Source organism: Oryctolagus cuniculus, chromosome 1 (assembly GCF_051225735.1).
Source record: "Oryctolagus cuniculus isolate XC-2025 breed Fujian yellow rabbit chromosome 1, ASM5122573v1, whole genome shotgun sequence".
NCBI classification, from domain to species: Eukaryota; Metazoa; Chordata; class Mammalia; order Lagomorpha; family Leporidae; genus Oryctolagus; species Oryctolagus cuniculus.
Genome location: NC_142867.1, coordinates 8,381,567 through 8,398,519, shown reverse-complemented (window position 1 = coordinate 8,398,519; position 16,953 = coordinate 8,381,567). Strand labels below are relative to the sequence as shown.

Below are 16,953 nucleotides of genomic sequence, written 5' to 3'. Positions count from 1 at the left end.
TGTGCCTCTGGGGTCTTTTCCAACATCTCCAGCTACACAGTGAAAATCTGGTTGTGAGAATGCCTTTCTCTTGCAAAACAATCCAATACAGAGTGGTTCAGAAAAAAAAATGTATTGATCAAAATACCTGTTGGTTCACATAACTTAAGTAAATCTTTGATAAATGATCTGCTTTAAATGTGAAAAAAGGACATTTTAAAAAGCTGTTAATGAACATTTGTGCCTGGTTGCTAGTCAAGAAATGTTATGCTTGTCTTTGTTAGTTATTTGAAATCATAAAGGTATAATTATGACCTAAGAACAAGTAATTCAGATGAAGCCACAGTACTCATTGTGTTCCATGAATTAAGTACAATGAATTAGCTTTAATTGTTTTCTTTGACAAGAAAATTATTTAAAATGATAATAATGCTTATCTAATCGCCAAGCTTCTTAAGTCATCTAGATATAGTTGCTAAGTGTAATTTGGGTAAATGTAAATGAGATAAATGTTCTAAATATAAACTTCAGCACTCTTAGCATCTTAAATTCTACAAAAAGACTATCTGGGTTTGTTAACAAATAGGGTTTCATAAATTTTCCATATATGAAAAGTAATTTAAGACTGCTTGAAAATAACTAAGATTGGGGACAGTACTGTGGAATTGTAGGTTAAGCCTCCACTTGTCACTGGCATTCCATATGGGTACTAGTCTGTGTCCTGGCTGCTCCTCTTCCAATTCAGTTCTCTGCTTATGGTCTGGGAAAGCAGTGGAAGATGGCCCAAGTGCTTGGGTCCCTGCACTCATATGGCAGACCTGTAGGTAGCTCCTGGCTTCTGGCTTTGGATTGGCCAAGCTCCAGCTGTTGCAGACATTTGGGGAGTGAACCAGTGGATGGAAGACCTCTTTCTTTTTCTCTCCCTTTCTTTGTAAATCTACCTCTTAAACAAACAAATAAATAAATAAATCTTAAGAAATAGAAAATAACTAAGGTTGGAATTTTGTATGTTCTTTCATTAGAACTCTTTGTCTTGAGATTTTTAAAGGATTATTTCAAAATGTAAGTCATGTAAAGTAGATATGGGAGGAAGAAATAAGGAAGTTGCATGTATGAAAATGTACTTTTGATTTGGAACATTAAGAAGGAATGAGAATTGCTTGTGCGAATTTTTGTCCTAAAGTAGAATGACTATATTTTTTTAGACTAAAAGGGAAAATTTAGGGCAAAAACTAAAAGTTTAAGTAAGTTGTAGAAGGTATTCACATGTTACAGAAAGTTTGGAGGGCATAAATCTTCTAAGAGGAATTTGTGTGTGATAAAATTGACATTCATTTAAAAAATGTTGTTTACAGGGTTTTCTAAAGATTGAACATTTATATCACAGATATACTAACATAAAATTGGATTCTGATCTATTAGAGCAATGAAGTTTTAAAAATATATGTATATCAATACGCTGGTAAATACCTGGAAATATATTGATCTTTAATTTTGAATTTTTTTAAAAATGGCAACACTTCCTTTTAATGGTTGACGTTTAATTGGTAGTTTTCTGTCAATTTTATAGTCAGTTCCTATAAGCTCTTTTTATTCTTCCTGATTCTGACTCTGTTAAAGTGTTCTAAGTTATGGGGTAATTTCATATACTGTTTTTTCTATTGAAGGTTTTTATTTCCCTGTTAGGTGACTGACAAAGGAAACACTGGTTTGTATTTTAGGTAACCTCTTGTATTCTCTACCGTCTATTAAGTTTTGATTGTATGCAAAGAATTGAGTCTAAGAGAGTTATTTCTGGATATGTACTTATTTTGAACTATTTGAATGATCATTATGGTTAAATATAGTCTATCAGTGGTTGAATCATCCTGACTAAATGGATGAGCATTATTTCACAATGATAAAGGATCTTATTTTGAGCAGATATGTTAAGCCCTCTTGGCATCTTTGACAGGTTTTCAGAGAATCAAAGTCCTAAATTCCTTAGACTTTGAGATTTCCAGTTGAGTCCAACAGACACATGAGAAAATACTTAGGATAACTAACCATCAGAGAAATGCCAATCAAAACCATAATGAGGTTTTACCTCACCCCCATTAGAATGGCTTTCATACAGAAATCAACAAACAACAAATGTTGGCCAGGATATGGGGAAAAGGGCACTCTCATTTACTGTGGGTGAAAATGTGAACTGGTGCAACTACTGTGGAAGACAGTATGGAGATACCTCAGAAAGCTGAATATAGACCTACCATATGACCCAGCCATCCCACTCATGGGAATTTATCCAAGGGAAATGAAATCAGCATATGAAAGAATGATCTATACCCCCCTGTTCATTGCAGCTAAATTTACATTAGCTAAGATATGGAATCAACCCAGATGTCCATCAGTGTATATATATGGTATATATACACTACAGAATACTACACAGTGGCAGAAAAGAATTCTATCATTTGCAACAAAGTGGATGCAACTGGACATTATACTTAGTGAAATAAGCCAGTCTCACACACACACACACACACACACACCCCAAACAAATACCATATGGTTTCTCTGATCTGTGGTAACTACTAGAGTATTTAAAATGTAATCCGTAGGAGGAAAACCGGCACTTGTGATGCAATGATTTTGAACAGCTCTTGTCTTGACTGTTGAGGAGCAATTATTTTTGTTTGCTTGTTTTTTTTATTTTTTTCTTTTTTTGTCATACTATTAGGTGAACTCTATATTTAGTGTAGGGTTAATCTTAAATTTACATTAGCAAAGATATGGAATCAACCCAGATGTCTGTCAACTGAATACTGAATAAAGAAGTTATGGTATATATACACTATGGAATACTACACAGTGGCAGAATAGAATTCTATCATTTGCAACAAAGTGGATGCAACTGGACACCATTATACTGAGTGAAATAAGCCAGTCACACACACACACACATACACACACACACAAACAAAAGGTTTTAACTCAAAGTCCTTACCATACCTTCTGCCTTAGAGGAGGTAAGAGAATAAACACCTGGGGCTGGCACTGTGGTGCAGCAGGTAAAGCTGCCTCCTTCAGTGCCAGCATCCTGTATGGGTGCTGGTTCAAGTCCTGGCAGCTCCAATCCCAAGACAGCTCTCTGCTATGGCCTGAGAAAGCAGTAGAAGATGGTCCAAGTCCTTGGGCCCCTGCACCCACATGGGAGACCCAGAAAAAGCTCTGGCTTTGGATTGGCCCAGCTTCAGCTATTGTGGCTATTTAGGGAGTGAACCAGTGGATGGAAGACCTCTCACTTGGCTTATGAGTCTCTGTAACTCTGGCTTCCAAATAAATAAAAAAATAAATATTAAAAAAAGAGTAAACAACGGCACTAGAACAACAACAAAAAATACCGTTGGTTGAACACTGTAATTAACACACAATTATTCTTAGCTGTTTAAATTTTAACTGAAAAGTGATCCCTGTTAGGAATTTGGAAAACATTATACTGAGTGAAATAAGCCAATCCCAAAGGGACAAATACCACTTGTTCTCCTTGATAGGTGACAACTAACTGAGCACCAAAAAGGAAACCTGTTACAGTGAAATGAACACTATGAGAAACGGTGACTTGATCAGCCCTCACCCTGACTGTTGATGAGCAACTTGATATGTTATCCCTCTTAGTATTTTTTTTTGTTTGTTCTACTTAATACTTTTGGTTGAATACTGTAATCAATTCACAATTCTTCTTAAGTGCTGAAACTTAACTGAAAAGTGATCACTGTTAAATATAAGAGTGGGAATAAGAGAGGGAAGAGATGTGCAATTCGGGACATGCTCAAGCTGACTTACCTCAAATGGTAGAGTTAGAAACATACCAGGGGATTCCAATTCAATCCCATCAAGGTGGCATGTACCAATACCATCTCACTAGTCCCGGTGATCAATTTCAGTTCACAATTGATCATAATGATAGGACTAAGAACCAAAGGGATCACATAAACAAGAATAGTGTCTGCAAATACTAGCTAATAGAATCAAAAAGGGAGAGAATGATGCAACATGGGAAGTGAGATACACAGCAGACCCATAGAATGGCAGATGTCCTAAACAGCACTCTGGCCTCATAATCAGCCCTTAAGGCATGCGGATCCGGCTGAAAAGCCCATGAGAGTATTTCAGGCATGGAAAGCCAAGACACTCTGGAAAAAGAAAACCTAAATGAAAGATCTCTGCGAGTGAGATCCCAGTGGAAAGAATGGGTCATCGAAGAAGGAGGTACCTTTCTCTGAAGGGAGGACAGAACTTCCACTTTGACCATGGCCTTGTCTAAAAATTATCAGAGTTGGTGAACTCAGGGGGATTCCATAGCCTTGGCAGCTCATGACAAGAGCCTAGGGTGATTACTGATGCCATAAACAAGAGTGTCAATTTGTTAAGTCAACAACAGGAGTCACTGTGCACTTACTCCTCATGTAGGATCTTTGTCCTTAGTGTGCTGTACATTGATATTTAATGCTATAACTAGTACTCAAAGAGTATTTTTCACTTTATGTTTCTGTGTGGGAGCAAACTGTTGAAATCTTTACTTAATGTATGCTAAACTGATCTTCTGTATATAAAGAGAAACGAAAATGAATCTTGATGTGAATGGAAGGGGAGAGGGAGTGGGAAAGGGGAGGGTTGCAGGTGGGAGGGACGTTATGGGGGGGAAGCCATTGTAATCCATAAGCTGTACTTTGGAAATCTATATTCATTAAATAAAAGTTTAAAAAAAAAGAGTAAACACTGACACTGACTCTAAGTAAGGAAACAAAAAATGGTAGCCTTGGCTTCCCCTGAGACAGAGAGGGAAGTTATATTTTGGGCCTTCTTAGCTTTAAATAAGATGGGAAAATTATACAGAATTCTGCCAATTTCCCAAACTTGCTTCATAGATAGACCATGTGCCGGCCGGCGCCGTGGCTCAGTAGGCTAATCCTCTGCCTAGCGGCGCCGGCACACCGGGTTCTAGTCCCGGTCGGGGCGCCGGATTCTCTCCCGGTTGCCCCTCTTCCAGGCCAGCCCTCTGCTGTGGCCAGGGAGTGCAGTGGAGGATGGCCCAAGTGCTTGGGCCCTGCACCCCATGGGAGACCAGGAAAAGCACCTGGCTCCTGGCTCCTGCCATTGGATCAGCGCGGTGCGCAGGCCGCAGCGCGCAGGCCGCAGCGCGCCGGCCGCGGCGGCCATTGGAGGGTGAACCAACGGCAAAAGGAAGACCTTTCTCTCTGTTTCTCTCTCTCACTGTCCACTCTGCCTGTCAAAAAATAAAAAAAAAAAAATAAAAAAAAAAATAAGATAGACCATGTGCCTTCCATTGGTATGAGTACTTGCTCTGTATCTTTGATCAAGGGTTAGGGTTGGAGAATGTAATTTTTCTCAGTAAGGCACTGATAGATGATACTTAATGTATCCTAAGATAACAGTTCCACACACCCAGATTAATGTTATGTCTAAAGTCTTAGCCAACGGCTTTACTCCTGGTTGGGGACTGAAAGTCTTCTTATGGGAAAAATTACTAATTTCTCTGGCTTTCATTGTAGGTATAGGAATGATAATATGTTGTTGGCTTTATTGCTGCTGTGAAATGATGATGCACTGGGTCTGGCGCTGTGGTGTAGTGGGTAAAGCTGCTGCCAGCATTGTTGTTATCCCATATGGGTGCCAGTTCAATTCTCGCTGCTCCACTTCTGATCAAGCTCTCTGCTATGGCCTAGGAAATCAGTAGAAGATGGCCCAAGTCCTTGGGCCCCTGCATCTACATGGGAAGACCTGGAGGAAGCTCTTGGCTCCTGGCTTTGGATCGGCACAGCTCCGGCCATTGCGGTCATTGGGGAGTGAATCAGCAGATGGAAGACTCTGTCTCTCTGTCTCTCTGTCTCTCTCTAGCTCTGCCTTTCAAATAAATAAAATAAATACAAATAAAAAAGAATCTTCATCATTCACTCCTCAGGAAACCTGAGAATTAAACAATAACTGCCCATCTCCTTGCCCTGCACTTTGCAATAAAAAGAGTTTCTTCCATTACCATCACGTCAGTGAATGACTTCCTGCACGTCAAGCGAGTGGACCCAGTTTGAGGTTTTGTAGAACATTTCCAACTAGCTTGGGATTTTATCTGGCAATAATCATGTTATGGGCAGGAATGAGAGAGAGAGAGAGAGAGGGAGAGAGAGGAGACACCAAACTTGAAATTAAATAATAATCAACTTTCTCATCAGAATGATCTCTGAGGACCTAGCCTTAATGACCAAAGCAACTCCCACCGGAACTGCCTCCTACCTGCCACAATTAGATCTGGTCTCCACCCTTTATCCATCAACCATTAATATTAAGACATCAGAGTTTAAACATTTGCATGAGTTTTAAGGAGAAAAGTCCTACTTAACTCATGTACGTTTTTGTTGTTTTTGATTTTTCCCCTTTTCTTTTTGTCTGACAATGGTATTTATTTTTTATTTATTTTTTTATTTTTTATTTTTTTGTTAGGCAGAGTGGACAGTGAGAGAGAGAGAGAGACAGAGAGAGAAAGGTCTTCCTTTGCTGTTGGTTCACCTTCCAATGGCCGGCGCGGCCGGCACACCTCGCTGATCCGATGGCAGGAGCCAGGTACTTATCCTGGTCTCCCATGGGGTGCAGGGCCCAAGTACTTGGGCCATCCTCCACTGCACTCCCTGGCCACAGCAGAGAGCTGGCCTGGAAGAGGGCCAACTGGCACAGAATCCGGCGCCCTGACCGGGACTCGAACCCGGTGTGCCGGTGCCGCAAGGTGGAGGATTAGCCTAGTGAGCCGCGGCGCCGGCGACAATGGTATTTCAAAAGACCTCTGAAATTGTTTTGTATATGTTTCTTCTGCTTGGTGTAGTTTACTGTTGAGGCTTTTATTTCTATTTTAATTTCATTTACTGAAGTCGTTAGCTCAAATAATTCTTTTGGTCCCCTTTTTAAAAATTTCTCTCTCTGCTTAATTTATCACTGACATTGAATATTGTCTTCCTAATTTTCTGTGTTTTATTTTCTGTCTCATTGACTTTCCTTAAAGTCATTAGTTTGAATTCATTTTCATGAAATCCACCAGTTTCCTTCCCTTTGGGGTCTGTGGATAGAGAGTTAGAGTGTTTCTTTCGTGGCATCACATTATCTTGTTTTTTTTTTTTTTTTTTCATGTGACTTGTGTCCTATGTTGTTTGTATGGTTGATCAATTGTTCTTATTATTAATATTTTAGAGGGACTTTCATAGTAAAAGATTTTCTCCTGATATATACTAGGGTATTGGTAGAGTAGCTTTGCTTGCTTTGGTTCCAGGTATTTGACATAGCATCTGTGTAGCTTCTTTGGCTGCTATCATTTTTTTTTGACAGGCAGAGTGGACTGTGTGAGAGAGAGACAGAGAGAAAGGTCTTCCTTTGCCGTTGGTTCAACCTCCAATGGCCACTGCGGCTGGTGCACTGCGCTGATCTGAAGGCAGGAGCCAGGTGCTTCTCCTGGTCTTCCATGTGGGTGCAGGGCCCAAGGACTTGGGCCATCCTCCACTGCCCTCTTGGACCACAGCAGAGAGCTGGACTGGAAGAGGGACAACTGGGACAGAATCCGGCGCCCCGACTGGGACTAGAACCTGGTGTGCTGGCGCCACAGGTGGAGGATGAGCCTATTGAGCCAGCCTGGCTCACATTTTTGGCAATGTCTGTTGGTGTCTTGGTGACCTAGGCTGTTGAAGTTGTGGAATTGTATGACATGTGGGGTTTAGTTGTCTTGGTTGGGGTAGGTTCACTGGTTACTCTGGCCATAGCTTTAGGTGTTGTATGCTTATCAGTTTCCATGGGTTGTATGGGACTAGAGCCACTTATGTTAGTCCATTCAGGTGAGGCATGGCTGTTATGGCAGCAGAGGAGTAGCATTATCAGTTTCCAAATGTCCTATGGGTGTGGGCCTCAGGTGGGTATAGCACAATATTTCTGGTAGTGGGGCATAGCTGGGGTGCTCATCAAAGTCCCAGGGCTATGTGTGTGCCTTTCCAGGGCCCCTGGGGATGACCAGCTCAGAGTACACTGCCCAGCTCCTCGTTTGGGTCAGTGATAAGAGGATTGGGGAACTCATTTACTTCTGAGGGCCTCAGTGGTCCAAAATTCCTAGAATGAGCTATTTGGCCACTTTCCAGGGCCATGGTTATGTAGGAGGGGCTGCTTAGATTCTTCCTCGGATTCTGCGTGATGGGGTGGGGCCATCTGACTGCTGCCCAGGGCCTCAGGAGGCTGAATAACCAAGATCAGACTGTCTGGCTATTTCCTGGTTACACAGGAAGACGGACAAGGCTGCCCGACTGCTTTTCAGGAGCCTCAGTGGATTTTGCATCCTAATACATGTTGCCCAGGTACTTCTTGGGGCAATAGGAGAGTAGGCATGTTAACTCAGTTGGTTTGTGGGACTGGGTTGGATGAATACCTTGGGGCAGCTCTTGGCTACTTTACACGACCTTGTGTGGATGGGTTCTTGAGAAGGCATATGTGCAGCAAGAGTTTGAGTAGGGGAAGGCATAATATGGACTGGGATATTTCCCTGGGGCAATGCAGCCATATAGTAATCCAGAAGGTCCCTCAAATGGGCCCAGGCCTGTGAAGGGTGCAGGCATCTCCAGCAAAAAATGCTTCAGATCTCTGTGGCATGAGTGGGATTCCTGCTTATTATTTTCCTGCCATGCAGTGTCCTTTTTGGCTTAATGTTAATCCTGATTGTTGGGATGGCGAATGATGTGTGCTTGGTTCCCATTTCTATAAGGTTATTGTGTATCTCTATGCTCTGCAACATCTCTGCCACAGCCCCATTGCACTCCAGAAACTCTGCCTCAGACACTCCTGTGGAGTGGGTTTTGTTTCTACTCTGGGCAACTTTAAGTCAGCTCAAATATAGTCTTCCAAATGAGTTCCTAGGCGAATCATCACACAGATCAGATAATGATAGTTCTTTGTGAATGAGGCTATGAAACAACTCAAACTGTGTTCTTCTCCTTCTAATATCAAGAATACAAGCAATTTTTTTCCAAAGCTATAATATAGCTGGAAAGTAGAATATAGAATTAGGATATTTTAAAATACAACAAACTCACTATTCCTAATGGGATTCCTGCCTTTTTTGAATGATTCCCTGAATTTCTGAAAAAGTTGGTTCAGCCTTTTTTTTGTTAGTTTTGTGTTGCATTTATTGAGGATCTAATTTTTGGAGGTCCTATTTTCCAATTTTCCCTAACACTACCTCCATGTCAATTCTTAGTGCGGGAGAAAACATACTCTTACTATTTCTTACTTATAAATTCCTTATCATTTTCTTTCATACAATGTTACTTACAGGGAAAAAGCCATGAAATCATCGCCATCATGTATTGCTTTCCAAAGTTCAAAAAGTATTTGCTTCATAACTAAGCTTATTTTTTCTCTTAAACTTATTTCATAAATAATTCTGTTTCTATTGAACCTCTGTGATGTCAGCCTCCCCAGTAGAGCATCATTCTTTGCCTTCTTTTGTTTATCAAAGTACAGTATGAACAGGGACCATGGTTCCTGGTCAAGCCAATACTAACCAGATCTTAAGTGTCAGGATTTTTCTGTGTGCTACCACCATAGCCTCCTCTATGGTTGTACATACCTGGAGAGCAAGGAAAGGACAAACAGGGGTATAGACACAGTCAGATGCAGTGTGTACCAGTCTCGAATGGCAAAAGCTAATCCTCCCAGGAGCATCTGCCCAATACTGTAGGAACACAGTATCAGTGTTATTCCTATATATTGTAATTTGGGCACTGTCCACTCTGTTGCTGGAAGAAAACATACACACAACGACAGTTTCAGACAAAGGGCAATTTCAAGGGCAACTCAATGCTTAGGTGCAACAAAAGTCTTAAGTTACTGACTTACCGAGAATGAAAGCATTTGTCATAATATTTATGGTAGTCAACCCAGCCAAGAAGCGAAATATGCAGAAAACAACGAAGGTGGGAGCAAAGATTGCACAGGTGTCAGCGATGGCTGTCTGGAGGAGACACCACGTGTATATCGCCTTCCGGCCATACCTAAGAAATAAGATAATTTAGGAAGATAAATAAATACATGGAAAGCTTGACAAAAGATGACATGTCTTGAAATTTAGGATAAATATTTAATAACTGGAACATTGCATTGATGAACTGGTAGAATAATTATTTTTGTCAACATGAGAAATCACAGGTGTAAGCCTTCCTGTCGATATGAGAATGCTGTCAATCTCTCAGCCAGCCATCATTGTTACTCCATGTGAAACCATATAAAGGAAAATGTAATATGGGAAATTATCTCAGATATTTGCTACACAGAAATATGTATTGAGTACACTGAGTTTGTGTATTGTGTTTAGAGCAGTGAAGACTGAAATCAAGAGACTTGTATTTATCACTGTATTATCAAGGTAAAGCTTTCACAAAACAAAAGATATGTATTTAATGAGTCCCAGTTAAATAGAACATTATTTTCACACAAGAATCCCATGTTGTGCCCTCTCTTATTCCCTATTCCCACTGAAGTTATCTGAAATTACAACTTTTAATACCATTTATTAATTTGTTTTTGACTTTTAAAATTGGAATCATATAGTGTTTAATCCTATGTCATATAATTTTTCTCTGTGTTAATGTGTGATGATAGCTTGTTTTAATTATTGCTGAGTATGAGTTTATATGTGGGGCAGGCATTGTGGTGCAGTTGGGCAAGTTGCTCCTTGGATGCCTGCATTCCATTTTGGAAGGCCACTTTGAGTTCAGACTAACTTACTTCTGACCCAGCATCCTACTAATTCATGCCAGGAGACAGCAGATGATGGCTCAAGTGCTTGGGTACCTGCAACTCACATGGGAGACCTGACAGATAGAATGCTAAGCTCCTAGCTTTGGCCAGGCTCAGCATCTTGTGTGTCAACCAGCAATGAAAGATCTCTCTCACTTTGTCATTCTGCCTTTTTAGTAGATGAAAATAAACAAATAAACATTATATGTCACATTTTTCATTCTACAGTTTATAGGTACAATCTGAATTTACATTTCAAGAAAACTTATTGACATCTTCTTCAAACTGTTCCATTTATTTACTCATCCACTCATCCTGCAATTTGAATTGTAGTAATGTGAGTCTGAAAACTAGGGGCAAGTGAATTCTATGCATGTATTATTTAACTGTGCAAACTCAAAGGTCATACCTTTTAACTAAGGCAACTGATGGCGTTAAGAATCTGTAGTGCCTTGAGTGTATTTGTGAGAGACATGCTTGAGTGCTAGGCATGGTTTTGGTTGACTGCCTCCTTTTGGAAGCACTCTGCCAGTACACAAGAAGTCCCAAACTTCTCATACCCTAACAATATCGGTCTATATTGTTAATATTATTTACACTTTATGATTGCAAAAATTACCCATTGGAGCTCTTTCAGAAGGTCCAGCTCTCCGTGTACGAGTGTAATGTCTTACCACCCCACCAGGAGCATTTTGCTTTACAACCAACAGATTCTGTAATGGTGACTACCACTACACAGGTGTACCCATGTCATAGGTACAAAAGGATGACCAGTCTAAAAGTGCCCATGTTTCTCACAGGGTCTAGGTGTTTCAGACCATTGGCAAGGCCAATCACACTGCTTCACAGTTTTGTCCCTTTGAGCATGAAGGCAACTTCTGCCTCATTTCCCCTTCCTTTCCTTTTGTTTAACTAACTCCAACTCAGAAACTTCGTATCTTGAAATATGCTCTGAAAATCACTCCTGAAATTTGTTTGAATCTAATTTAGATGGCTTCTTATGTCTTCCTTCATGCACACAAAGAACAGATTTATCACATCAAACTATAATGTCCAGGTCACAACCAAATACTTTTATTTGTTAATAAATAATAGTAATGATAATAATAATAATAATACCTATGTTTGGTTGTAGCACTCTGAAATCAGAAGTAGAAGTCAGTATGTAGCACAATATAATGCACACAGCATAAAAACCTCAAAGATTTCCAAAATAAATGAGTGCATGCATCATTTGATCAACAGCCCAAAAGAAAGTGAGAAGACACTCACCTGTCTGAAAGACGGCCAAACATCAGACCTCCCAGTAGTGACCCACTCATAAACAGGGTTTGAACCACTGATTTTAGTGACTGAAATTCACATACCAGGTCCCACTGGAAGAGAAAAATAGCACAGCAGAGTTTTAAGAAAGCGTAGACCCTTTGGTGGAACCTGAAACCAACTTCTACATATGATATACACATTCACCTGTTATGGGATTCTGCCTCCCTCTTCAGCTTCATCTAAAATTGCTCTCCTCTGGTTGCCCATAGACTAAAAATACTGAACTTACTTCAAGCCTTCAAATGTAATTGCTGTCTATCTCATACCCCTCCAATAATCTGTAACCATGTATCTACGTGTCTTTAGTCACTTTCCCTTTGATAACAAATTCCCTTTGCTGCAGGAATGTCAACACATTTCAGATATCATAATTAAAAATATGAAAATTTAATTTTAGAAATCTTCACTTACCAAAATTGAAACAATGAGGAAAAGCCCATGTTTTTCTTTTTCTAGGAAGCTTCCTTCATCATATCACTAACATGTCACTTAATAATATATACTTAATTAATACAATAATTTTTTGTATGGTTTTAAAAACTTTTTATATCAGAATAGTTTTAAATTTACAAAACAAAAATTTTAGCTTTGTACAGAGATCACATGTACCCTTGTAATCAGCTTCCACTATTTCTTTTTTTTTTTTTTTGACAGGCAGAGTTAGACAGTGAGAGAGAGAGACAGAGAGAAAGGTCTTCCTTCCGTTGGTTCACCCCCATATGGCCGCCATGGCCAGCGAGCTGCGCCAATCCTAAGCCAGGAGCAAGGTGCGTCTCTTGGTCTCCCATGCAGCTGCAGGGGCCCAAGCACTTGGGCCATCCTCCACTGCCTTCCCGGGCCACAGCAGAGAGCTAGACTGGAAGAGAAACAACCGGAACTAGAACCCAGCACCCATATGGGATGCCAGCATTGCAGGCAGAGGATTAACCAAGTGAGCCACGGTGCCAGCCTCGAGCTTCCACTATTTCTAAATATTTGTCCCAATCTATAAACCATTCCAAATTTTTCACATTTTTAAATGCAAACTCCTTGAATGCCTCTCATATCTCCTATCTTCTAGTTATTAACATACTGTGTTCATACTGGTGGTGTTTTTCAACTCCCACATTTACAGTATTTGCCTGTTGGTGTCTGACTTATCTCATGTAACATGATATACTCCAGTTCCATCATTTTGCTGCAAATGACAGGATGAATGAATGAAATTCCATGTATGTATGAACCACATTTCCTTTATTCATTCACTTGATGATGGGCACCTTGGTTGATTCCATATTTTGACTATTGTGAATAGCAATAACTGTGGTGGAGCAAGTATCTCTTTAATAAATAATTTTGTGTCTTTTTGATATATACCCAGTATATATTGCTGAGTCATACAGTAGTGAGATCGCTGTGTCATATGCAGTTCTATTTGTAGTTTTTACAGAAATCTCTATACTGTTTTCTATAGTGGCTATAGTGTCTATGCCAATTTACATTCCACCAACAGTGAATAAGTGTTTCCCTTATTCTATATCTAGGACATCACTTTTTCCTTTCTGTCTTTTTGATAATAGCAGTTCAAACAGGGGTGAATTGATGTTTTATTGTGGTTTTGATTTTCATTTCCCTGATGGGTAGTGAGTGACATTGACCAGCTTGAAAATATTATCTGTTGGCCATTTGTAGTAGGCACACATCAAATCAGTTGAAGAGCTTCAACAATACTAATTCCTGAATCACCTAGAGGTTCTGATATACTTGCTCTGTGCATCACTTTTCAGTAAGTCTGAGAGCCACTGATCTAGCATAACATTTGGGTAAAAGCTTTCAATTACTTTTTTTTTTTTTTACAGGCAGAGTGGACAGTGAGAGAGAGAGACAGAGAGAAAGGTCTTCCTTTACCATTGGTTCACCCTCCAATGGCCACTGTGGCCGACGCACCGTGCTGTTCCGAAGCCAGGAGCCAGGTGCTTCTCCTGGTCTCCCATGCGGGTGCAGGACCCAAGGACTTGGGCCATCCTACACTGCACTCCCAGGCCACAGCAGAGAGCTGGACTGGAAGAGGGGCAACCGGGACGGAAACCAGTGCCCCGACCAGAACTAGAAACCGGTGTGCTGGCGCCAGAGGCAGAGGATTAGCCTATTGAGCCGTGGCGCCGGCCCTTCAATTACTTTTTAAATGGCATAATTATCCTCACTAGATTAAGTGATATATGACATATGTATACACAAGTTTATGTTTAGTTAGTTTGATTGACTAATCTCAATACTGGTGTACAATATATTGTAGTATAGGTAAACAATTGCTACCTTCTGAAGGAATGAAGAAAAGGCTGACAATATCTGTCTAGGGACTCAACTCCCAGTCCATGCTTCGTGTTAACCCCCAAAACCTTCACTACTTCTTTATATGCAGAAGATTTATTTTATTTTATTTTATTTTATTTAATGAATATAAATTTCCAAAGTACAGCTTATGGATTGCAATAGCTTCCCCCCAAAAAAAACTTCCCTGCCACCCACAGCACTCCCCTCTCACACTCCCTCTCCACTTCCATTCACATCAAGATTAATTTTCAATTATCTTTATACACAGAAGATCAATTTAGCATAGATTAAGTAAATATTTCAACAGTTTGCACCCACACAGAAACACAAAGTATAAAATACTATTTGAGTATTAGTTATAGCATTAATTAAGCACCTAAGAGTAATTGTGTATTAATTACAGAGTTCAGCCAATAGTTTTAAGTAGAACATAAAAAATACTAAAAGGGTAAAGTATTAAGTTCTTTTTTTACTTTTTCTTTTTTTGTTTGTTATATAGTTATTTTTTTATTTAATAAATGTGAATTTACAAAGTGCAGCTTGTATATTGTTGTGGCTTCCCCTCACCAACCTCTCTCCCTCCCGTGGCCCTCCCCTCTCCCACTCCCTCTCCCAACCCACCCTTCATCCAGTTTCATTTTCAATTACCTTCATATACTGAAGATATAGTTAGTATATACTAAGCAAGGATTTCAACAGGCTGTACTAACACAACTGCACAAGGTATAGGGTATTGTTCGACTAGTAGTGTTGTTTTTAAGTTTCATAGTAAAACACGTTAAGGACAGAGATCCTACGTGGGGAGCATATACCCAGTGACTCCCGTTGTTGATTTAACAATTGGCACTCTTATTTATGACGTCAGCAATCACCCGAGACTCTTGCTATGAGCTCTCTAGGCTATGGAAGCCCCTTGAGTTCACCAACTCTGAATTTGTTTAGTCAAGGCTGTATCACAGTGGAGGTTCCTTCCTCCCTTCAGAGAAAGGTGCCTCTCTCCTTGATGGCCTGTTCCTTCTGCTGGGGTCTTGTTCACCAGGATCTTTCATTTAGATTGTTTTTTGCCACCGTGTCATGGCTTTCCATGCCTGTGAGACTCTCATGGACCCTTTAGCCAGATCCGAATGTCCCAAGGGTTGATTCTGAGGCAGGAATGCTGCCATTCTATGAGTCTGCTGTGTGTCCTGTTTCCCCTGCAGGATCATTCTCTCCCTTTTAATTCTATCCTTCATTAGTTGCTTACACTGGTCTTATTTGTGAAATCTCATCGACACATACCGTATCTTTTTGATCGGTTGTGTATTTATACTTATCACTTTACCAAGTGCGCTGGCATTGGTACTTATATGCAGGAGATTTAAATGAGGACTCTTACCTTAGTCACAATGGTGGAGGAGAAGGAGCTCTGATCGTACACCCAGCCGTCTACACAGGGCTCTGTGTCCGGCTCATTCGTGCTCGGGGAGGTCCCATTCAGGTAAAGGAGCTGCCACTGGGGATGGATGAAGCGACGGCACTTCTCTGGCCTCAGGTTTGAGTCCAGCGGGATGGAGACTCTCAGGAGGGCGTCTTGGCTGAGGATGTCAGAGTCATTGCCAGAGGTGGTGTGGTTGTCCAGGAGGGGGACCCAGCAGCGATGCCCAGGGATGGCTGCAGTGAAGTTCTCCAACAGAATATGAGTGTATGTTATCATACTGGTGACAAAAAAGAAGGCAATCTGAAGGATCTGAAATCTCCCCAGACTTCCAGCTTGATCCAGGAGCACATCAAATCCCATTGAGGCTGAGCAGGTTGTCTCCAAGGTGAAGCACAGTGACTATGGAGATAGGTTCAGAGGAAGAGAATGCTTCCAAGTCCACTAGTGCTGTGTTGCTCTTGACCCTACTTTCTCCTCAATAGGCCCAGTCTCTGCACTGCAGGAGAGCAGAGACAATTTCTTTGATTTTGGCAGCCAACAGCTTAAAAATTTTCACAGATGTAATTTTTGATGTTCAGTTGCTGATGGCTGATCCTGCTCAAAACACTTCTCTGAATGATCCTGACCCCTGAGCTTTGCAAGAGCTGAGCGGACCTTCAGCTGGATGGAATCTCCACGTGATCTAAAGTAAGCATTCCCAGTGGTCTGTGTTTGTTTTCAGAGAAGGGATGTTGGAGACTCGCAAGTGAAGTGCCTGGTGGTGCGTCTCCCAAACAATGGAATATGGCTTTTTCCTGGTTAGAAGTGCATTCTGACTCAAGGTTAATGAAAAGACTCCTTAGTTAAAATAAAGCAAAGAGGAATGTTGAGTGGAAATGCTGACTGCCGGTAACTGAGATTCTGCTTCCCTTCAATCATACCAGTGGCCGTGATTTCAAGAGTTTTGCAATCGTGAAGCAAGGTTATGGGGCAAGAGAGAAGGAACTAGTATGTAGTCAGTGTCACAAGATCTTATCTTCAGTTCATAAGAGGTGGATCAGGACGCCGCCCCTTTAATCTCATTTAACCTTTTCTCCAAGTGTTGTCACATCTTG

At 40.7% G+C, this 16,953-nt stretch overlaps 1 protein-coding gene across 1 annotated transcript in view; it reads right to left on the bottom strand.

The window, feature by feature from the left end:
- Window positions 1-16,617, bottom strand: part of SLC22A24 (solute carrier family 22 member 24) — a 41,938-nt gene extending 25,321 nt beyond the window's left edge. Inside the window, exons 1-4 of the mRNA XM_002720992.6 lie at window positions 15,818-16,617; window positions 12,076-12,179; window positions 9,904-10,058; window positions 9,635-9,803 (exon numbers count right to left, since the gene is read on the bottom strand). Of these exons, the coding sequence (XP_002721038.3) occupies window positions 9,635-9,803; window positions 9,904-10,058; window positions 12,076-12,179; window positions 15,818-16,219 (830 nt within the window). The 5' untranslated portion in view covers window positions 16,220-16,617. The remainder of the gene's footprint in view (window positions 1-9,634; window positions 9,804-9,903; window positions 10,059-12,075; window positions 12,180-15,817) is intronic.
- Window positions 16,618-16,953: the final 336 nt, after the last annotated feature.